Source organism: Phragmites australis, chromosome 3, assembly GCF_958298935.1.
Source record: "Phragmites australis chromosome 3, lpPhrAust1.1, whole genome shotgun sequence".
NCBI classification, from domain to species: Eukaryota; Viridiplantae; Streptophyta; class Magnoliopsida; order Poales; family Poaceae; genus Phragmites; species Phragmites australis.
The window spans coordinates 50,360,116-50,384,104 of record NC_084923.1 but is presented as its reverse complement, the minus strand read 5'-3'; the positions used below and the strand labels follow the sequence as shown (position 1 = coordinate 50,384,104).

At 53.9% G+C, this 23,989-nt stretch overlaps 1 protein-coding gene across 1 annotated transcript; it reads left to right on the top strand.

Annotated features, from left to right (window-relative positions):
* Positions 1–17,593: 17,593 nt before the first annotated feature.
* On the top strand, positions 17,594–18,735 carry LOC133910845 (ethylene-response factor C3-like). Its single transcript, XM_062353086.1, has one exon. The coding sequence runs from the start codon at positions 17,594–17,596 to the stop codon at positions 18,455–18,457; it is 864 nt and encodes a 287-aa protein (XP_062209070.1). The 3' UTR covers positions 18,458–18,735.
* The last annotated feature ends 5,254 nt before the right edge of the window (positions 18,736–23,989 follow it).

The following is a 23,989-nucleotide window of genomic DNA, read 5'->3' as shown; positions in this document are numbered from 1 at the left end:
ACCAGATACATCCTTGAAGAATTCCCTTCAAGGAAAAATATAGCGCTCACACAGGAGTAGGGTGTTACGCCCCCGTGCGGCCCGAACATGTCTAAACCCCGGTGCATCTATCTCTTTTTTTGCACTAGATCGATCATCCCCCACCACCAGCCGTTGCATTTATTTCCGTTTCCATTTATTTCCCGGACAAGCTCGTTCAGGATCATCCCCCCGGCCGAATCTTTAAAAAGGGGTCTCTCGGGATCCCTGCGACAGGAGTTCATCCTCCGACAGCTGGCGCGCCAGGTAGGGGGGACTATCCCTGGATTTGTTTGTTTGCTTTTTTCCACAGGAAAAGATGGCTGGTGGGCACCGTCTCCAGCGTTCCGGCTCCACTTCCAGTGACAGAGTGCTGCACGACGCCCGGGAGAGCCCGGTCGCTGCTGCGTTCCAGCAGCAGCCGCTATCCACGTGCGCGGTTTTTCCCGCTCAAGGGGATCAAGGCGTTGGGCCCAGCAGGGCCGCCGCCGCCGCTGCCGATGCACTTTCCGACCCCCAGCAGGAGGTCGGGACCCTGGCCACTAGGTCTGCCTCTGGAACGCGTCGGGTGCCACCTCGGCGCAGGCTCGCATTCAGCGAGGCCGGCCCAGGGAGCGCGCTGCTTGCAGCGCATGCTCTCCTCAGGCACCCGCCCGTTCAGGCCACGCCGAACACTCCGGAAGGCCGGTGGATCCAAGATGTCGTCGCTTTGGTTGGCACTGCTTGCCGCCAGGTGCCGCCAGAGCTGGCTCCTCAACGGGCAATGTCCGCACGGGCCGAGGGGCCTCCAGGCCGAGTGCCGTCCCCCTGGCCGTGTCTGAAGCCCGGGACCTCCGCTTGCGCCTTGACGAGTGGAGGGGCCACGAAGATGCCCGAGTTACTCTCGAGTGGCAGCGGGAGACCCGGCAGGGGGTCGGGCCAGAGGACCAGGCTTCCTCTCTCCCGGCCCAAGGCCACCGGGAATCCCCGGCTCGCCGCCACTCGCCACCAAGGACCCCCGCTCGTGCTGCAGGGTACGACACCGGCTGCCGTGCCTTCACCACCGAGCTCCGCCGGGTCAGGTGGCCTTCCAAGTTCCGCCCCGAGCTGCCGGAGAAGTACGACGGGTCTATCGACCCCGTCGAGTTCCTCCAGATCTACACAACGGCCGTCCAAGCGGCCGGAGGCAGCGAAAAGATGATGGCAAACTATTTTCATATTGCCTTGAGGGGCTCCGCCCGCTCTTGGCTTATGAACTTACCCCCAGGGTCTATTAGCTCCTGGGATGACCTTTGCCACCAGTTTGTGGCCAACTTTCAGGGCACATTTACGCGCCCCGGCTTGGAGTGCGACCTCCACGCCGTCCAACAGCAGGAAGGGGAGACGCTGCGGCGCTTTATACAGCGCTTCAGCCAGGTTCGCAACACTATTCCGCGAATGGCCCCCCATGCTATTATTGTTGCTTTCCGGCAGGGCGTCCGCGACGAGCGGATGCTCGAAAAGCTAGGTACGCACGAGATCGAGACCACTGCGGAACTCTTCGCACTGGCCGATAAGTGCGCCAGGGCTGCGCAGGCCAGGGCGTGGCATGCTCCTCGCCCCGCCTCCGACCAGCCAAGTTCTTCCCGCTCCGACAAGCGGGAAAAGAAGAAAAGAATGAAGCGGTCGGGCTCTTGCGCAACGCTGGATCTTCCTTCTAGCGCGCTATTCGTATTACCCTTGACTCGCAGGTTGGCCGCAACGTCGAAGCTTACATCGACGATCTCGTGGTCAAAACCCGAGACCGGGTCACCCTGCTCGAGGACCTTGCCGAGACTTTCAGCAGTCTCCGCTCTACCCGCCTCAAGCTCAACCCGGAGAAGTGTGTCTTCGGGGTACCAGCGGGCAAGCTCCTTGGTTTCTTGGTCTCTGGCCGAGGAATCGAGGTCAACCCAGAGAAGATCCGGGACATCGAGCAGATGCTACCCCCGGCTCGACTCAAGGAGGTCCAGCATCTCGCCGGCTGCATGACAGCCCTCGGGTGCTTCATCTCCAAGCTCGGGGAGTCGAGCCCGAGTGCCCGGCCAGCCCCGACCATGCCGCCGAGCCTGGGGGCTGCAGCAGCCCCCCGGGTGGAGCCACCGTCCGGGCCCGCCGGGTGCAGCGACCGGTGTACTTCGTCAGTGAAGTCCTCCGGGAAGCCAAGACAAGATATCCCCAGGCTCAGAAGCTGCTCTATGCCGTGCTCGTCGCTTCCCGGAAGCTGCGCCACTACTTCCAGACGCACAAAGTCTCGGTGGTTACCACGTATCCACTGGGACCCATTCTCCAGAATCGGGAAGGCACCGAGTGCATTGTCAAATGGGCAGTAGAGCTGGCGGAGTTCGACCTGCACTTCATCAGTCGCCAGGCGATCAAAAGCCAGGCGCTCCCCGACTTCGTGGCAAAGTGGACACCAGTCCCCTACATCGTCCCAGAAGAGATCTCTGCCTATCCCGGGCACGACGCGCCCGGGTACTGGGTCATGCACTTCGACGGCTCCCTCTCGCTGAAAGGTGCAGGGGCCGGAGTGGTTCTCACCTCCCCAACAGGTGAAGAGCTCCGGTACGTCGTGCAGTTGCAGTTCCGCGCATCCAACAACATGGCAGAGTATGAAGGTCTCATCGCTGGCCTCCGGGCTGGGGTGGGGCTCGGGATTCGTCGCCTCCTGGTCAAAGGGGACTCCCAACTGGTCGTCAACCAGGTATCAAAGGAGTACCAGATCACGGATCCTCAAATAGCGGCGTATGTGGCTACGGTCAGGAAGCTCGAGAGGCGCTTCGATGGCCTAGAGTTGCGGCACATCCCTCGCCGCGACAACACTCTGGACGATGAGCTCTCCCGCCTAGCCTCCTCACGTGCGCGCGTCCCTGCCGGAGTCTTTGAAGAAAGACTCACACGGCCTTCCGTCCTGCCTGCCGAACAGGATGAAGGGGAAAGCTCGAACTCAATTCAGAGGACCCCGGCGGTGCCCTCAGTGGGAAGCCCCGTAAGGGCACCGCCGTCCGGCGAGTGCGCTGTGCTCGCCGAATGTTCTCAAGATGCCTCGTGGATGTCTGACATCCGAGGGTACTTGAAAGAAAAGTTCCTACCCGGGGATGAGGCGTTTGCCGAAAGAGTTGCTCGGCAGTCCAGACGCTATGCCATAGTAGATGGGGATCTCTACCGGCGTAGCGCGGGAGGTGTCCTCCTGAAATGCATCACCCGGGCAGAAGGCGGCGATCTTCTCGCTGAGGTCCACGAGGGCGAGTGCGGTGGCCATTCATCGTTCCGCACGCTGGTCGGGAAGGCCTTTCGGCAAGGTTTCTACTGGCCTACAGCTCTCCAGGATGTTTTCGAGCTGGTTCGGCGCTGCAGGGCGTGCTAGTTCCACGCAAAGCAGATTCACCAGCCAGCTCAGGCTCTTCATACCATTCCCCTGTCATGGCCTTTCGCGGTCTGGGGTTTGGACATTCTGGGTCCATTCCCCCGAGCAATTGGGGGCTATACATACCTATATGTCGCCATCGACAAGTTCACCAAGTGGCCGGAGGCGGTCCCAGTCATCAAGGTGACCAAAAACACGGCGCTCCAGTTTATCCGCGGTATCACCAGCCGCTTTGGCGTCCCGAACCGGATCATCACCGACAACGGCACCCAGTTCACGAGTGCCCTGTTCGGGGACTATTGCGAAGACCTCGGCATCAAGCTCTGCTTTGCCTCCGTCGCTCATCCTCGGAGTAACGGGCAGGTCGAGCGTGCCAACGCGGAGATACTGAAGGGCCTCAAAACCCGGACCTATAACGTGCTCGCTAAGCACGGGAAGGGATGGGTGGACGAGCTGCCAGCCGTGCTGTGGGCTAATCGGACTACGCCAAGCCGCGCCACTGGGGAGACTCCGTTTTTCCTCGTCTACGGCGCCGAGGCAGTCCTCCCCTCCGAGCTCACTCTGGGCTCCCCTCGAGTGTATGCGTATTCTAAGGGTGAGCAGGAGCAGCAAAGGCGCGACGACGTGGACTACCTGGAGGAGCACCGGCGGCGTGCTGCCGTCCGGGCAGCTCGGTACCAGCAGAGTCTGTGGCGTTATCATCTACGCCATGTCCGGGCCCGATCTCTCGAGGTGGGGGACCTAGTTCTCCGACGCGTCCAGTCGCGTGAAGGAATGAATAAGCTGTCCCCTATGTGGGAAGGTCCTTTCACCGTGATCGCAGTCCCGCGGGCAGGTTCTTTCAGGTTGGCGACAGAGGAAGGACAGCCACTCCCGAACCCGTGGAACATCGAGCATCTTCGAAGATTCTACCCGTAGATGGTCGTGCTCGCGGCTCAGGACAACCAGGCCGGGGGCTTCCCCCCGCCCAAGCAGTCCGAGGGCTCCACCCCTTGGGTAAGTCGCCATCGCCCAACCTTGTAAACATTGCACATTCAGTATTTCAATAGGCAATCGCTATGTCAAAATATTTTTCTGGATTCCGTATGTTTAATCTGTCTGGTGAGGTGCTCGGTTGTGCGAGAAAAAGTTCGCTCTCTCATTTTCCCCGCTGATAAAAGAATCACAATCGGTTTGCATGCGAGCAGTCGCCGCTGACTTACGTCCGTCATGGTAGGCTGTGGTGTTCGGTGTCGTGGCCGGCTCCCAGGCACTACCGAGTTTCGGGGTGCTCTGGGTAATCCTATCGCTCGAGCTGCTCGAGTAGTCCGGAGCTCAGGCCCCCGGAGCGGGCTGTCGGTGCTCGGTCTGGTCTGTCATACCCAGGCGCCACCGAACCATAGGACCTCTGGGTTATGCCTCTGTCCTCTCTTGTCCGCCGGTTTGGGTATTCGAGAGGTCTCGGGTCGAAAACGAGAGCAGTCTATAACAAGTACCGCACTAACAGAGCACACCAGACAAAGAAATTCTATATTCTCTCTTAAGTCACAGGCCGGCAATCAAGAGCAGTTCGACTGCGAGGGCTTAAATGCCCCGGTCTCTGGTCGGCCCCAAGGGTCCTCGGGCGGTCCTACCACTTAGGCATGAGTTGTCGAGATCACCCGACCCCGGGAGCCTCGTATGCCTCTGGGCGCTCGGGCGCTCCGCTGAAAGAACCAAGTCCCCGGGCACCCCGAGCTCGGAAGCACACCCCTCCTGGATCGGTTGGCCGGAAGGCCGACAGCTGTCCGGTGAGTGGTTATATTCAGACAAGTCCGCTTTCAGTAAATTTATGTTCCCGAGTCATTCTCGGGGGCTCTCGCGCTTTAATCTGTTCGGCGAGGTGATCTCCTCACGCGCAAAACCCTGCCGCGTGTCTACTTTTTCCTGGAACGACAGAGCGGTTTGTAGAAAGGAGTACCGTGCGTACAGTAATGTCTGACCGAAGCCCTTCGTAGTGGTCGTGGTGTTCGGTCCACTTTTAAGGACCCCAAGCACTACCGAGTCCTTGGGTGCCCTGGGTAATCCTATCACTCGAGCTGCTCGAGTAGTCCGGAGCTCAGGCCTCGGGGGCGGGCTGTCAGTGCTTGGTCCGGTCCGTCTTAAGCCCGGGCACCACCGGACCACGAGGACTCTTGGTCACATTCTCGCCCGCACGCGTCTCCCGTCTACTAACTGAGTGGTCGCGGAGTGAAAAAGTGTTCACCGGGCACGGCGTGTTCCGTGCTGGATCGATCTATCTCCCGGGCAAGGAAGTTTGTGTCTTTGTTTCTTAACTTAGACAATGCTGACTCGCAAGAGCTCGGGGGCTGACTGCGCCAAACAAACAGCAATCGGGACAACTTCGTTCTCGGGGATGGGAAGGTCCGGAACGGCCCGACTGAGTACTCCCTGGGACTTCAAGGCAAAACAACAGAAGGGACTTCAAACACTCAGAGAAATTGGAGTTGCGAGCCCAAGGAAAAGCTGCCATTATATTCACAAGGCATATACAAAGCGTTTTCTAAGGGATCACTCCTATATTTACATTCATCAAGACAACAAAAGAAAGAAACAACTACAAAAGATCTAGTCGGCGGCGGAGGCGTCAGCTGAGTCCTCTGAGTCGTCCCCGGGGGCTGGCGGTGGCGGCACCTCACGCCTGAAGCCGGCCGCCACCATGGCGGCGGTACTCCGGACCGCTTCCCGGGCGGCCTCTCCCTCAGCTTCGACCACTCCCTCCCGCGCCGGCTCCAGCGTGAAGTTCGGGTCCCTGCTTCGGTAGCAGGCCAGGACGTGCTCGGCCACTGCATGTGCCAAGCCACGTCCCTCCCGGGCGGTAAGTTCTTGGACCGCCCAAGGCAGGGCCTCAAGGCACTCGCAGACCTGCTGGAGCCCCAGCACTTGTCGTGCGGGGCCGTCGCCCTTCTGGTCTTCGACGAGCCGTCCGAGACCGCCCTTCTCTACGGCCCGCCGCATCCGCTGGAGTATATCCTCCAGCATATGCTGCAGGTTGACCCGCGAGACAAAAGCGATCTCAAGCTTCTCCTTGGCGGCCCGTAGCTGCGCCTCAAGTCCCTGGTCCCCGGCCGGACCAGAAGAACCGCCAACGGTAGCGGGGCCGGCAGCCTGCTTCGTCTTGGCCACCATCTCGGATAAGGCGCGTTCACGGGCGGTCAGTTCCGCCTCGTTCTTCGCGTTCTCTTCCGCCCTCCCTCTCGACGACTCAGTTCGCCTTCTCGGCGACTTAGCTCGCCCTCCCGCCGGTTCAACACGTCCTCCTGCTGGGCCACCGAATCCTCCCGAGCGCCGAGGTCTGCCGCCGACAACTCATTATCCACCTCCCGAAGGGAGACGTCCCCCTCCCAGCGGCAGATGTGCTCTCTGATTTTTCGGAGGTCGTCTTCCCAATGCTGGAGGTCGGCGCGCGTCTTCTCGGCCGCGCCCTCCCGGCGGGTCAGCTCGGCTCGCAGCTCCTCCGCCGCCTGCTCGCGAGCTGCGACTGTCACCTCTCTCTCCTGCGCCTGCCCCATCCTAGCAAGGGCCTCGGCAGCTTGCTGCCTCGACGCCTCAGCCAGGCGGGCGGCGTCTTCTCATTCCCGAGCGGCTTCTGCCCGCGCGGGCTTCAAAATTTCTTGTTCCCGCGCGACTTCCGCGCGGGTGTCTTCTAGGAGTTTCTGCTCCCGCGCGGCCGCCACACGGGCCTCCTCCTGGGCGCCCGCCAGCTACGCCTTCTCCGACGCCAGGCGGGCGTGCTCGACCTCGAGCTCCTCCTCCTTGGCGTTCACCGCCGCGCCCAGCCGTCCAACCGCCACCTGGACGCCTTCGATGGCGGCCAGGAAGGGGTCGGCGGGCTGGCTGGGCGCCGGTGGGGCCCAGGCCTCCCCGCAGATTGGTTCCAGGGAGTTCGAGCTCTCCGCAGGGCCCCGCACCACCATCCGCCCCGGGCTCTGCCTGCCCGGGGTAGGCTCCACCGGCGCCGAAGACTCGGACGGCGGCTATATTCCTGCATCGGCCGCCACGTCCGCCGGCCCCGGCAAAACTTCCACCTCCACCATCGTCCGCCCTGGGCTCTCCGCGCCCGGGGTAGGTTCCGCCGGCGTCGAGGATTCGGACGGCTGCTCCGTCCTCCTCTCGGCCGCCGCCTCCGCCTCTCTCCCAGTGGCCGCCACGACTATTGGCGCCTCCGCCGTTCCTGCGCCCACCTCCATCGACGCGGCCGGCAGGCTCGGCTCTGGCCTTGGCGCCCGCGCTTTTTCCGTCGCAGTGGCGCCAGCAGCCGGCCTACGGGAGATAGATGAAGAATGTCAAAACTCAGTTCGGGCAAGAAACGACCAGGAAAGAGCAAGGAAAGAGACTCACCGGTACTGCCACTTGGCCGCTGGGAGCCTGAAGTCTGGGTCCGGCGGCGCCGGCCCGGATTCCTCCCGCCGCCTCTTCCGCTGGGGGCTCGACGGGGCCGCTGCGCGGGTCTCAGGCGCCGGCGCAGGCCCCATCCGCACAAGCCGCGGCTCCAGCACCGGGAATGCTACCGCTGCCGGCGGTGACGGCGGAGAATCCGGCACTAGAATAAGGGCTCGGGGACGCTTCCCCCGGTCCCCCGGCGCCACCTCCACGGCGGTATCGGAGACGCCCTCCTCTCTGGCGCAGCGGCTGCTGCCTGCAGCGGCCCCATCGCCAGCCCGCGCCGAGCTGCCTGTGGCCTCCTCGCCGAGCAGCTCGTCCAAACCGGGGAGCTCGGAGGCCTCGGGGCTTCGGCTCCTCGGCTGGTCCACAGGCCCCTGGGCGTCGAACTCCGGCAGCTGCGCCATGATTGCCACCTGGTCGGGGTTGGCGCAGAGTGCCATCTCCGGCCACGGGAGTTCCGCCCGGCCCATGTCCTCCGTTCCGGTAATCACCCGCGTCATACCCCTCAACTCCCCCGGGCCCAGATCCCAGCTTGCGCCGATCTGGGTCCGGGTGATGTCCTCCGACCCGGTGTAGAACCAACTCGGCCGGGCCCGCTCTCGCAGAGGCGCCAGCCGACGGCGCAGAAAATCCACCACCACCATGACGGAAGTCAGCCCGGACTCGCGCAGATCCCGGATGCGCTCCAGCACCGGCTTCAGCCTCGCGTCTTCTGGCGGCGGCGCCTCCCACGTCGACCTCCGAGGTTCCGCCGCCGTCTCTGGCAGTTCGAGGCGCTCGTGGGGGTCGACGTCGACGAAGAACCAGTCCCGTCGCCACTCCTCCCACTTGCTGCGCAGTACCTGGGGAATGTAATGATCCCCCAGGCCGTCCCGAAGCCGAAGGTTGCAGCACCCCGCGACGTCCGCCGTGGAGTGCCCCCTCTTCTTCCCCACCGACCGAAGGACGAAGAAATGGCGAAGCAACGTCGCCGACGGCGCCACCCCCACGAACATCTCGCAGAGGTGTGCGAAGATCGCCAACACCACCACGGAGTTGGGGCTTAGATGCACCAATTGAATGCCGTAGGTCTCCAGCACTTGCAAGGAGAAGGTGGAGAACGGCGGCACCAACCCCGCCGCCACGAAAGATGTGAAGAGGACGATCCGCCCGGGGACGGTCGTCGCCGGCGTCAGGCTCGCCGGCGTCACCACCACAGCTCCCTCTTGCCCCTCGGGCACCAGCAACTTCCTTATCTTGTCCGCCGCCTCCTCGTTCCTCAGACGAGACTCCGGCAAGATGATGTCCGAAGCCTTGTCCCGGCGACCTCCTCCGACCCTCGTCATCTCAGCAAGAATGGAAGGTGTTTTGGTGGTAGAGGAAGAGAAGGAAGAGTGCTCCGGTCGCCCGAAAATTTCCTAAGGGCTTCAGAGCACGAAGAAAGCAAGAGCAGAAGTGCAAGAAGGTGTAAAGAGGGGGACGGACCGATCCTTTCCCCCTTTTTTATATCTCAAAGTTCAAAAATTGTCGTCCAAACGGTTCACTTGGCGAAGCGTCGCCTCGATCGACGCAACCGCCAGGCTAATCTCCCGCCGATCGTGCGGTGTCAGCGGCTGCCAGGCGTAGTTTCCTCGATCTGCGCGGCGGCCGCGCGTGCCGCCCGTACGGTCGTCATACCCTTCGGAAGTTGTGTGGGCACGCGTCCACTCGCTTTCCCGTTGGGGCGTACTTGAGATCTGGGTCCGCGGGCCACCTCTCGAAAGCCTGCCACATGGCGTCTACACCAGCCTCGGCCTCAGCCGCGACGAAGGGCCCATCCGCAGTCTCCATCCCGTCGCCTACCAATGGGCTCGGAGGCTACTGTCGGTGTATCAGGAACCAGGGGTCCTTGAGTCCCGAGACCGGGCCGACCATCCACCACGTGTCACCATCCCGCGAGGTCCACCCTGCAGGATGAGAAGAAACCAAGTTCCGGGAAGAAAGTGCTCGGAAGGGTTCTCACTTACCCCCAAGTACTGTAGTCCCCCGATGATCCAAACAGCCAAGTGCTCGGGAGAGAGTGCTCGGGGCTGCACGTGGCAGCCCCTGAGGACTCGGTTCCCCGAAGGTCTTACCGAAGTGCTCGGGAGAGAGTGCTCGGGGCTGCACGTGGCAGCCCCCGAGGACTCGGTGCCCCGAAGGTCTCACCAAAGTGCTCGGGAGAGAGTGCTCGGGGCTACACGTGGCCGCCCCCGAGCGCCTGGTTCCCCGAAGGTTCGCACAAGATCGCCCGACGACCCAAGGGGTCCCACCGGCGGGGTGTCAGCCAGTCAAAGGTCCAATGCCGCATTTAATAGGCACGCGCGGCCTTACATCCTGACATTCTCAGCTGCCCACGCCCTAGTGTCAGACCCTGCCAAGCTTTGGCAGGGGGGCGTGGGTCCATTAAATGCACGGGTCCCGTCCCGTTTTATCCGGGTGCCTCGGGATAACGTTGCCAGGATCGAAACGCTTCGCCTGCCACCCTGCCCTGGCAGAAGAACAAGACAGGGTGGGCGCACCGGGCGCCTCTATGGCTGCCCGGTGGGCCCTCTTAATGGCGCCGAAGGACATCCACAGTGGCGGGTGGTCGGATGCACGCCGCATTTTTCCACCGCCCCTGTCACTTCGTCAAGACGGAATGATGGCGCCTTTCTCCGTGGCACCTTGGCACTCGCGCCCCCTCTTTCCTATTCAGGATAAGTCGAGGTCGGCGCGCCTATAAAAGGAAAGGATGGAGAACACATGAAGTCGAGTCCAGATGAGACGAGACAGCACAAACAAGAGACCTAGAAGAAGCGCGACGAACACGATAGAACAAGAACATCTCAAACAAGCTCGAATAGAGCTAGAACACGGGAGCCTCAAGCTCTCTATAGGCAACACGCCCTTGTAACCAGATACATCCTTGAAGAATTCCCTTCAAGGAAAAATATAGCGCTCACACAGCAGTAGGGTGTTACGCCCCCGTGCGGCCCGAACCTGTCTAAACCCCGGTGCATCTATCTCTTTTTTTGCACTAGATCGATCATCCCCCACCACCAGCCGTTGCATTTATTTCCGTTTCCATTTATTTCCCGGACAAGCTCGTTCAGGATCATCCCCCCGGCCGAATCTTTAAAAAGGGGTCTCTCGGGATCCCTGCGACAGGAGTTCATCCTCCGACAACGCCGGATCATCCGGTGTTCACGTTTTCAGTACAATATATTTTGAACTGAGGATTTGTGATTTTGGTTTTGAACTAACTTGGTTTGGAGTTGGAGAAACATGTTTGCTTGTCTTATGGTGTGCACGTGATGGATGCAACTTGGTGGTCGATAACGGGATGATCAGGGCCAATCGGGAGGCTTGGTGCCTGACGATTAAGGAGGTCGGACGGAGTCAAGCGTGATCCTATCTGTACACGTGGAGATCAAGCAAAGCATAAAACAGAGGATGAAAATGACGTATTGACAAAGTCAAGCGAAGGGGATGCCGGTGCAAGTGACAATGCAGCATGAGGGATTGAGAGTAGGAGAGACTTGACGACGGTCAAGATCGCAAGACAAAAGACACGCATCATCATCAGAGCGCTCGCTTCAGGTGGAAACAAGTGGCGACTAGTCATGCTTTCAGAAGCGTGCTAGGGTTTCGCGGTTTGGCCTTAAAATCGTGGGAGGATTGGAGGAGTACGTGGTACCATCGCGAAGCTTATGTCGAGACGAAGCTAAGTTGTGAAGGTGTCACGGTCGTCTAACGAATGAAGAAGAAAATAAAACAAAATGCTTTAATAGTAGGTAGTAGTGTGCTATAAGAGATGAGTATTTTGGCAAAAAGTTAGAAAATTTAGGGGTCAAATTTTTAGACCTATAAATAAAGAGGTTGGGCTATGAAAAGACTCGAACCAGCCACTTGAGCTCCTTGTGCCACCCATTTGAGAGTCTAGTGATAGCGTTTTTGAGAAGAAGAGGATGAGTGCTTAGCCTATGTAATAGGCAAGAGTTTTTTAAGAGAAAAATCCTTATAATCCGTTTAAAATAGGGCTGACATATTTGAGTAATGAAGTTTATGTTTTTACATATGTTTGAATTCCCCTATTTCTAGTCTCTCTATTAGTTTCCTTCTAAGTTTGCAAGTTTTTCTTTTTCGGTTGTGATTTTCTTTTTTCTTTGTTACCTTTGAGCTACGATTTTTTGAACTTGAAAAATTGTTCTTCTTACTGTTAGAGACATAAATGTTCATATACTCATATATTTAAGAGGGTTTTGAATCCCATTGTCTCTAGACTATTAACTTGATAGTTGCTTCTTTCGATGATTGTCTTTTTGTTTTGTTCAAGTTTTAAGCTTTTGTGCTCAAAGACACGTAGAATAGTTTTGAATAAAGCATATGGTTTATAGTTTATCTGTGGAGTTATGTTGTCTTAGAAATTTCTTTCTCTTTTTGTCTCTCTAAAGTTTATACTTTTATTTGTGAGTTTTTAAGGGTTAAATGAACAAAAGTAGATCAACTATTTGGTAACAAATATATAAAACGACTATTTAATTTACTTTAGTAGGTGTTCTCGGTTCTATACATTAGGTGGTAGTGGATAATATATTACTTTTAGATCAGCGCGCCAAAGTAAGAGAGACTATGCAGTGGCATACTGTCGAAGAATAAGCTAGGCTTCTCTTTTTGGTTGGCAAGGTTGAAGCTACAGCTTAGTCTTTCTTTGGGCCAGTGTCAGAAAAGAAAAGAATTAAAAAAAAGGAGAGAATCGAAACGGACCAACTGCAGTCTCTCTTGGTGATGGATCTGTATGTTGAACCAATGCAATTGTATCAATATCAAAGTGCGGTCAGATGCAGAATTAGGTAGTTCAATTCCTCTAGCAATTAAGTTGGGTCAAACCCTATTCAGTCTCAGGTGCAAGTCAAACTTCAAAGTTGGGAGTTTGCACATCTATCTTTGTTATAGATATATACACTACAGTAGCATTTTGCATGCGCTCTGGGTGCTTGTTTGATCGAACCTTATTTAGTGATTAGACATTTTATTCTCTTTCTTCTCTGGCGCGCTCGCGGTCAGAATGGCCCTGCAGTTCCAACAGTTGAGCAAGGACCATATATATGTGTATATATATATATATATATATATCTGTGTGTGTGTCAGAGAGAGAGAGAGAGAGAGAGATTCATGGATGACCTCACCTCACCTTACATTTCTGCTGTATTAGGAAGGAAGTCAGGAGGGTGCTTCTGTTCCGTGGGTCTTACGTCATGTCCAGTAATGGAAGTTCGGAGGTTGCTTCCGCAAGAAAAGGACCGACGATTTGGTCAAGCGTCTCATCTGATCCATTAATTCTATTCCGGGGATATCTATCTGATCAACATGCATATCTATACTGTACTGTTGATGAAGCATGCTGGGTGCTAGCTAAGGCCTACGTTGTCAGTGCAAACCCAAATATATATTCAGACAATTTAATTATTCGAAGATTCGTTAATTTTTTGAAGAAAAAGATCGATCTGATCGTTTCCTGTAAAATTAGTGTTCAGACAAATAATCCCAGGCACCACGTGGCACCGTCGCCGCCTTCACTTCCTTGAGTGCAGTGCTCTGTCTGGGTCTGGTTGGTCTTTGGTTGCTCTGCTGCTGCTTGAGGAATGAGGAGTGAGGAAGAAAGAGCCTGAGGCTCCTCGCTCTCACTGAACCCGGCGGGGCAGGGGCGGCTGGAGCTAGCTGAAATGGCGACAGGTTTGATAGTGATAGGGTGCTCTGAATGCAGACTGCATGCATCGCTATCTCTCTGCCGATCGATCCGATCCCACCCCACCATCATCGTTTCGTCGTATTTGAGCTCGTGCCACAATGAACAAGTTGCCTTAATAACTTACTGCTCCAGCTTGTTTTGTGATCGAATCGACTCGAATACTGGCCGGGCTGCATCTGCGTGCATGCATCCCCATCCCACCCAGCTGCTGTCTGAGATGGTGGTTCCAGCGCCCGGGTCTTGCTACCTAGACTTGGACCGTTGGTCGTTGACCAAAAAGAAGGCAATAGCTGGACTGCCTAACCGCCTTTCAAAAAATCTTCTTGTCAATTTGCTTCTGACGATGGAGCACTAAATTACTAATTCACTATAGATTCTCGAGTTTGCATGCATTGCATGTGCATGTGATTCAATCCGCAACTCCTAGTTTTGCTTTATTTATTTCTTTCATGGGCGTTTCTTAATTTGGACCCGACGCACGCGCACGAGGCAATTTAAGATGCAGGCAGATGCAATGTAACATACGTTCCCTGCCGTCGCTTCATCTAAATTAAACTAGTGTCCCTCCGTCACAAATAAATATTATTTTTATATCAATACGGTTCCTAAAATACATCATCTTTGATTGTTATTTTTTAATATATTTATAAGATATAGTAAACTTATACTATTATAAAACTATATTTTCAGACAAATCTATCAATACTATTTCTAAATATCTAAACATAACTGTCGGAGGGTGAACTCCTATCGCAGGGATCCCGAGATACCCTTTTTAGATATTCGGCCGGGGGATGATCCTGAACGAGCTTGTTTTGGGAAATAAGCGGGAAACGGAAATAAATGCAGTGGCTGGTGGGAGATGATCGTCCTAGTGCGAGAAAGATGGGTGCACCGGGGTTTAGACAGGTTCGGGCCGCACGGGGGCGTAACACCCTACTCCTGTGTGAGTGCTATATCTATCCTTGAAGGGAATTCTTCAAGGATGTATCTGGTTACAAGAGAGAGCCACTTACTGAGGGCTTGAGGCTCTCGTGTTCTAGCTTGGCTTGAGCTGGTTCGAGCGTCTGCGTCCTCTTTCTTTTTCTTCTTACGGTCTCTCTTTTTACGTGTTCTCCATCCTTTCCTTTTATAGGCGCGCCGACCTCGACATATCCTGAATGGGAAAGAGGGGGTGCCAGTGCCAAGGTGTCACGGAGAAAGGGGTCATCATTCCGTCTTGGCGAAGTGACAGGGGCGGTGGAAAAATGCGGCGCGCATCCGACCACCCGCCACTGTGGATGCCCTCGGGCGCCATTAAGGGGGCCCACCGGGCAGCCTCAGAGGTGCCCGGTGCGCCCACCCTGTCTTGTTCTTCTGCCAGGGTAGGGTGGCAGGCGGAGCGCTTCGATTCTGGCAATGTTATCCTGAGGCACCCGGATGAAACGGGACGGGACCCGTGCATTTAATGGACCCACGCCCCCCTGCCAGTGCATGGCAGGGTCTGACACTGGGGCGTGGGCAGCTGAGAATGTCAGGATGTCAGGCCGCGCGTGCCTATTAAATGCGGCATTGGGCCTTTGACTGGCTGACACCCCGACGATGGGACCCTTCGGGTCGTCGGACGATCTTGCGTGAACCTTCGGGGAACCGAGTCCTCGGGGGCTGCCACGTGCAGCCCCGAGCCCTCTCTCCCGAGCACTTCGGTGAGACCTTCGGGGAACCGAGTCCTCGGGGGCTGCCACGTGCAGCCCCGAGCACTCTCTCCCGAGCACTTCGGTGGGACCTTCGGGGAACCGAGTCCTCGGGGGCTGCCACGTGCAGCCCCGAGCACTCTCTCCCGAGCACTTGGGTGAGACCTTCGGGGAACCGAGTCCTCGGGGGCTGCCACGTGCAGCCCCGAGCACTCTCTCCCGAGCACTTCGGTGGGACCTTCGGGGAACCGAGTCCTCGGAGGCTGCCACGTGCAGCCCCGAGCACTATCTCCCGAGTACTTGGGTGAGACCTTCGGGGAACCGAGTCCTCGGGGGCTGCCAAGTGCAGCCCCGAGCACTCTCTCCCGAGCACTTCGGTGTTTGGATCATCGGGGGACTACAGTACTCGGGGATAAGTGAGAAACCTCCCGAGCACTTCCTTCCCGGTACTTGGACTCTGCGGATCATCGGGGAACTGGGGTGCTCGGGAACCTAGAGGCTATGGCCCCGAGCACCTTCCCCCGGGACTTAGTTTTTTCTTATCCTGCAGGGTGGACCTCGCGGGATGGTGACATGTGGCGGATGGCCGGCCCGGTCTCGGGATTCAGGGACCCCTGGTTCCTAATACACCGACAATAACACATCTTAACTACTTAAAAAAATATGTAGTGATCAATCATCAACCGGATAGGATATCATGTCCTCTACGTATGGGTCCTCTGCCTTCTGCCCTCCCATGACATCCCTCGCGTTCTGCCTCCACGAATCACTTCCAGAATTTCCATCCACCGATCCCCCTACTCCTCCACTCGCACGCACGATCATCTGCATCGCACGTCCGCATGCCCGCCCGCATCGCACGTTTGCTTCCAAACCCTAGCGCCATACCTCCCGCTCCTTAGTCGGTTGTGGCATCCCCCTCCAATCCCCTCTCCTCCGCTGGAACATGGAGTCACCTTGAGTGGCCTCGAAACGCACTTGAATGGCCATGTCAGCCTAGAGACGTGCACTAGCTGATGGAAATTACCCCAAAGGGGAAAATGCGCTTGAACCACCGAGTCGCCCCGGAGCGCTTAGAAACATGTGCATCTCATGGGAACGACTCAAAACCCTTGAACGCCCAAAATCATGTGCCACGGGAATGACCTACGACGGGATTGACGTTTTTCCTAATCATCTGATGAATATAATGCATGTAAAATTAGTACGAGAGAAACAAACAAACAAACAAATATAAGTGATAGGATTTCCATCTCAACTAGCTAGGTAGGTTAAGCAACACATGCACTTCATGTAAGAGCAGGTATAATTCTTGCGATTGGTTGGATCACAATAAAAGATTATGATGCATACTCCAGCTTCAGAGTAGTAATTTGTTTTGGCTGGATGCAGCAGCCAGATCAAAACGATCAGAGTCTTTTTTTCAACAATTGTTAGATTCAGTGGATACGTGGCACGAGGTTAATTACATTCCCCTGCAGCTCAACGGTCCGTGTGAATGATGAATCAACACTAGTAGTACTAATAAAGCATACAGTACGTCAAAAACATCAAGCATGCAAAGCACAATGCTCCATCTCCTTTACTTGGACTTACTATGCCATATCATATCATAGTCACACCTCCGCCTAGCTTCATTTTACCTAGACATCGCTTTCTTCTCTCTTTTGAGTAATTTCTCGCCAAGTCAGCAAAAACCCTACGTGGCATGATAGCACTCATTGAGAATATCTAAAATTGTTGTGAGTAATCTTTTAAAATTAATCTGCAGTACTAATATGCTAGATAGCCAAACTTTGGCAACCAGAATTAGACCAAGAGAGGCGCCAAAGTGCAATTCCATTCCAGCGCGCACATCCGTCAATCTTGCAACTGCGGAACCATGGACACCATGTCTGCATCAAATTCTCTGCGGAAATCACCAAAAAATAAAGTGCAAAAGTGTTCGGTATATACTTTTTAATGAAAGCCCCATCTCATGTTCATAAGGAAAAAAAACAATTTCACCTTCTTTTACAAAAGAAAAGTAATTGGGTGCTGATAATGGTGAAAAATAGCAAGTTAAATGGAACAGGAGAGGAGAGAATAGGAGTTCCAAGCCTACCTCTCCCCTGTTTTTTTTATGTGTTTGAATTTGCTTGCTTCTCACCACCTTCGGGGCGAATTCAGATTATCTGATTTTATGGTGCAATGAAATTACATTGACTTCATTTCACTGTACGCCGTTGGATCACAGATAGATGGATATGATTTGGTACTATCGTTCGTGCTCTCACAAATTACTATTTTCATATGACTTCACGAGTTTGAACTCAGAGGATCCGGATTCCTTCCGGATCAGGCCTCACCCGTTTCCCGCGAGCAGTATAAAAGGAGGCGCGCTTGCAACCGTTTCAACCACGCATGGTGACCAGCAGCAGCAGCAGCACCGGCACCACCCAGCCTCCAAACACAGCCGTCGGAGACTCCTCCTCCTCTGTCTCTCCAGCGCCGCACCTCACCACCGGCATCGTCAGCTTCCTCGCTCGCCGTGCCATGACCACGCACCGAAAATTCCACCAGCCCCGCGCGCCCCTCGACTCGCCGGGATCCTCCACCGGCTCCATCGACCCGGCGCCGTGGAGCACCATGCACCAGCACCGCGCCCCGCCCGCCCCTCTGCTCCCATTCGACACCAACGACACCGACGAAATGCTCCTGCTCGACATGATCGCCCAGGAGGACCCCTCTGCCGTGGGGGCGGCGGTGAAGCAGGACCCCAGAGGAGAAGCAGAGGAGGCCACCCACCAACTGGGCGAGCCAGCAGATGGGCCTGGTGGGCGGCCGTACCGCGGGGTGCGCAAGCGGCCGTGGGGCAAGTACGCGGCGGAGATCCGGGACTCGACGCGCAACGGCGTGCGCGTGTGGCTGGGCACGTTCGACAGCCCGGAGGCGGCGGCGCTGGCGTACGACCAGGCGGCGTTCGCGATGCGGGGCGCGGCGGCCGTGCTCAACTTCCCTGTGGAACGGGTCCGGCAGTCCCTGGAGGGCATGGACGTGTGCGGCGGCGCGGGGTCACCCGTGGTGGCGCTGAAGCGGCGGCATTCAATGCGGAGGCGGCCAGCGAGCCGGAAGGCGAAGGCGGCGAGGAGCGAGGGGCGGCCGGAAGGCGTGATGGAGCTGGAGGATCTCGGGGCAGAGTACCTGGAGGCGCTGCTGGGCGCCTCCGAGGAGCAGAGTACCAGCAAGTCCTCCTCCTCCTGGTGTTTGAGCCACCACTCCGTGTGATGAGTTGAACTCTCTCTCCATCACCATCATGCTCGCAGTCACTCTTGGCGGGCTTCACAACAACTTAACAGAGTTGGTGATAGCTTCAAGACGATCGATGGACCAATATGATTTTGTTTTTCTTTCGTCTTGTTTTGATCAATCTCCTCTTAGCATTCGAATCGGTATCTTAGGAGTAGAGTACTTAGCTTAATTTTCTTTGAATTGAAGAAATCGATTTGAGAAATCAAGAGCCGAGTTTGAGACAAGCTTTGAGGCGCCAAAGGGCTTGTGTTTGACTTTGTTTCCTGTAAATACCCCACTTTTCTTTTTCTTTTCTGTAATTTAATTTATGCAATTCCTTTTTCTTGAGAGAGGGAGAGAGAGAGAGAAAGGCGGGCTACAGCTGCTGATATTCGAATTATCTGTGATCTTGCCACGACTTGGGTGACGTGGGAAAGGAAGAGCATGCAAAGGAGGGAAGGCAGGAATTGACCAGGTCAAGTCGTCAAGCAAAACGTGCGTGCAAGCAACGACACAAATAATACAAAAAGTATATAGCAATGTTGTGTCACCATCTCTCATTCTCTCTCTGTCTTGGAGTCTTGGTTGCTGATGAATGGCATCTACCTGACCTGCACGACCATCCGATCAAGCTAGGTGCAATGAATCAGGTTGCGTTGCGCTGCGCTGCTGGGAATTTCTTTATCTAGTCTAGTCTGGATCAATTTCCATAGCTTTTTCAACACAAATTAAGGCGACTCTATGTATGGATGTACCTTATGTAGCTTGTTCTAATCCTCCTTCTCCTCCTCCTCCTCCTCCTCCTCCTGCAATAGTGAGTGGTAGGCTCATCTTGCCTGACATATATATTGCTAGGACTAAATGATAACTATCGGATCAGTTTTTCAACTCTGATGGGGGTGCATTCTGAGCTGGACTCCCCGAACTTGCAACGTGGAAACATCCATCCCGAACTTGTAAGAAGCATGCATCCCTACGCCTCAACACGTGCTCCCTATTATATTATATTCAAGTGCTCCCGTCCCGTCCCGTCCCGGCCCGGCCTTTAGCTTGCCTACCTTGCTCGGATTCATGAACCTTACCTGCCTGCCCCGCTCTGCTGCATTCTTCTTCGTTTCCTTCCATCTCAGAAGCTTCCATTCCATGGCATCCAATTTGTTCATTTCCAGACTCGCTCTTTCCTACTGCCTACTGGATGGAACGGATATATACTGCTGCACTGCACGTACAAGGGTTACACTTGGGGTGGGCTGACCAAAAGGAACCAAACAAACCAGTAAGAGGTGCTCAATTTGCTTGCTTCCTGGAAGCAGCCAATGGTCCAGACAGAGACGTTCCCATCTCATAAACACAACGACAAGAGACTGTCATCAGCAATGCGGTGGCAGTGTCTCACAATTCACACACCCACAGGTTCGTCTCTCAGCACACCCGTCAGCCTGCACAGTAAGTCACTCTGGAATGCACCCCAGTAGTCCTGGGCTGGGAACCACACCAGAGGAGGATCTCATTTCTCAAACATTACATTTGGAACAATTCCACATCAAATTTGAAACTGCACTTGTCAAAGGAAATAGCCACCTGATTACCTGGCAAAGTCAAACGGCCATTAGATCACTAGACACCCATTTCCTTAATTAAAACTGCAAATGGCTTTTGGGGTTGAAGATCTTAAACGAGGTTCTAATAGCTTTTAGGACATGTTCCGGCCTGATTACAAACTTATTAAAGACGGAACTTTTTCCAATTAGATGCCATGACGTCAATGTTGACGACTTCCGCTTGGTTTTCCCAGGACAGGTCAAATCCTTCCCATGTAAGTACTTGGGTAGGAAATTGAGGAATGTTGACATTCAACCGTTGGTTGATAAGCTTGGTGGTAGACTTACAGGACTAGAAAGACAAATTATTTTCCTTGGCGGAAAGAGATAGTTTAGTCAAAACTGTTCTTTCGACACAACCGACACTGACCTATCATCTTACGGTGTTCCCACTACAGAAATGGCTTGCCAAGAGGATTTATCCATTAGGAGAGCCTTCCTTTGGAAAGGGAAGCTCCAGAAAAGGTCACCGGAGCACATTCTTTGGTAAATTGGAGCACCACAGCGAGGCCAAAAGAGCTAGGAGGTCTAGGTATTTTGGAGCTGTAAAATTCGCAAGGGCTTTGAGAGTTAGATGGTTGTGGTACCAATGGACATACGCGCATCGACCATGGGCACGGCTTCAGCTGAAGTGTGACAAAACTAACAGGGACCTATTCATGGTGTGCACAGTGGTCACTATTGGAAATGGCGAGAAGGTTAAGTTTTGGCATGACAGTTAGGTGGATGGATTGGCACCAAAAGTAATTGCGCTGGATTTTTTCAAGCTTGCAAAGAGAAAGTATAGGTCAGTGAGGAAAGAATTGCATGATGATAATTGGATTCAGAGTTTGTACAACCTAACAACTCACGAGGAACTTGCACAATTCATCGACTTATGGAGTGCGTTGCAGCGGGTGGAGCGTGATCAAGCATGGGAGGATCACATCAGTTAGAAATGGACACCGGACAAGGTGTACACCACAAAAAGTGCTTATAAAATTCAATTCATAGGAGCAGTTAACAGACTACAAACAAAGTCCATTTGGATGGCCAAGACCGAGCCAAAGTGTAAAACATTTGCTTTGTTGGTAGTACAGGGGAAGATCCTTACAGGGGGGAATTTGTAGAAAAGGGGATGGATAGCCGATCAATACAACCGCTATTGCAAACTGTGTGCCACGTCATATGAAAACTCTACGCATCTTTTTAAGGACTGTACTTTTACACGTCAAGTATGGCAACAAGTTACGCAATGGTGCGGGTGGGATAACGTGCCGAGCCTAAATGAGTTCTCCAATATCCGATCATGGTGACGGAAAGCAAGAAGCAAAATCAACAAGGAGAACTACAGGGATTTCAATGGAGGAGTTATATATTATTTGTGGAATATTTGTAATGAGAGAAATCGTCGTGTTTTCTAGCGTCAAAGTATGGAGGAGGCCTCAATTGCTTCGAAAATAAAGGAGGACATCGACCAAGAAATCGGATGTGGCAACTGTTTTAGTCCGAGTTTCTTTCACTCAGTATTAGGCTGTACCGTTGTTCCTTCTCCCTGGAGGTTTAGGCCCTCTTGTTGTTTGTGGAGCCTTGTTGTCTTCCCTCCTTTTATATTAACGCCCGTATAAGGGTTAGTCGAACTCTTTATATTTCCTTTTTTCCTATTATTTAATATATTTAGCAGCTCTCTTGTTGTCCTTTCGAAAAGAAAAAAACACTGCAAATGGCCCTTCCATTCTCAAGTCTCAACTCAACCTGCATTGCTGAATTTTTTTATTTTTATATTTTTTGATTAATAAATAAATAAATAGATTCCTCGGGGCAGTATTTGCAAAAATAAACGCCTGCTACCCCTGAGAGGGCTGCAGCTCTTTCAAAGAACGGTAAAGAATCCTAACCGTTCCCTGAGAGGGCAGGTGGCCTAACCGCCCTCTAAGAGAGCGGCAAGAGACCTAACCGCCTTATCAGAAGGCAAGTAGAGGCTTCCCCTGTGCCCGCCCCCTAACCACCCTCTCAGAAGACGATAAGGAGCCATTTGACTTTGCCAGTTAATCAGGTGGCTAGACACCCATTTCCTTAATTAAAACTGTAAAGTTACTTACTCATCAGCTATTCCTTCCAAACTATTACAGTCACGCTAGCATCAATCAGGCTTATCAGAAGCATACAACCGGATGCTACGTACTATACAAGGAGCTGATAGATACTACTGCGCTTGCACAGAGAAGTGATGATATATGAATACTCACCAAATTAATCCGGTCAGCTTTTAGGGCACTGATTGCCCTCCTCTCTCACTGACGCTTAATTGCTTCAGTTCCCTCAGTGCCACTGTAACAAGCTAATCAAGCACATATTAGTTTGCATACCCAGCGAAAATGACCAAAAAAAAGAAAGGTTAGGCATCACTCAGAAACATGCTTGCTTATGCAAGTTATCAGCCTAAGCTGTTCGTGCATGGTGTTTTAGGAAATTTCACGTTGAAGTGCCAACCCCACCTACACACACCATCATGCATGTCACTAAAATTTACCACTCATTTGGTTGCAATAAGCTTTTTGTGTGTACTCTACAAAGTTTAAAGTGCATCTCCAACACTAACTTAGTTGCGTAGGGTAACCAAAGATTCTCTATACAGCGGCAACCTAGTAGCATAAAATGGGCATGCTGTAAACAAATATAGTTGAGGGTACACAGGACATTATATCAGTAGCCAGGAAAGTAAAGGTCACATATTGTCACTTATGTGTATCATACTCACTATAGACTGCAAGCGAACGTGTGGCTCACGCGTAAGGTGTAAGAATGTGTTCTTGTCGGTCCAAGATTCGAATCCGGGCTTACACCTTTATTAAAAGGTCTAAAAAAAAAAATACTCACCATAGACTAACGAAAGAACGTAACGGAAAAAAATCAACAAAAGTAGATATGAATACTCGCCCTACAGGAAGCTCCACTTTGCAGTATTTGGGTTTGGCAAGTAGGCTGGAGTCCCCTCTCGGCAATGGAAGGCTGATTCTGATTTGGCAAATAGATAGGTTGGGCTGCTCTGGACAATGCATGGCAGGCTCTGGGTTTGCGAGTAGGCTGGACTTGTCTGTACAAATTACAATGGATGGCTCACTCTGGTTTTGCATATAGGATGGACTGCTCTGGACAATGGGTGACAGATTGCCATTACCTGAACTGCTGCCAGTGCGGTTTCCCCTAGATTGCTCTCGGATACCAGTTTCACTACTAGTGGCACCATTATGGTCCTTCCTTGAAAATTGAGTAGCTGCAGCTCGAGCCCCTGGCTATCGCTGCAGTAACATTTGTACCGCAGATTTGGAAGAATCAAACGCAAGAGATCCTGGCTTCAAGGAGAAAGGGTCTCTTGGATCCGGAAGAGGAAACTTGACTGGTAGTGGACCTTGAACGGGTGAAAGACCCCTCTCACAGCAAACAACTTCTTGAGACCTAACCCGAACCCGAACCCGAACCCGACCCGACCCAGCCCAACCCAACCCATCCCAGCCCAGCCCTACCCAACCCAATAGGTGATGATGGGCTTTTGGCGGAGAAGGCAGAAGAGAAGTACGTACGTAGCAGCACCAGCAGGTTCTCCTCAGCAGTCTCACCTGAATATTACCTGCTGCTCTTCCACTTGACCCATGCATCCATCGAGGTCGAGTTGGAGTCCATCAATTAATGGTTGGTTCCTTCTTCCACCTCCAGTTGCCATGCCCACAGGCTCTAGTTATTCATCAGTGGTTGTCTTGTCCTTCAATCTTCCAGGCCGGCCTACCTAGATGATATACAGTAGATGCTTACTTCACATCTTTCTCTGTCACTCCTTTCGAATCTTGCAACTTTTCTTTTTTTATCCAGTCCAGGGCAAAAAGGAAGATCCTAAATAGTGGCTGTCTTCAATCCAATTTTCTTTTTGCTTCTTCTTTGATTCCTTCTC

Excerpts from the sequence above, each read along its gene's own strand:
- LOC133910845 (XM_062353086.1), top strand. The coding sequence starts at position 17,594 with ATGGTGACCAGCAGCAGCAGCAGCACCGGCACCACCCAGCCTCCAAAC.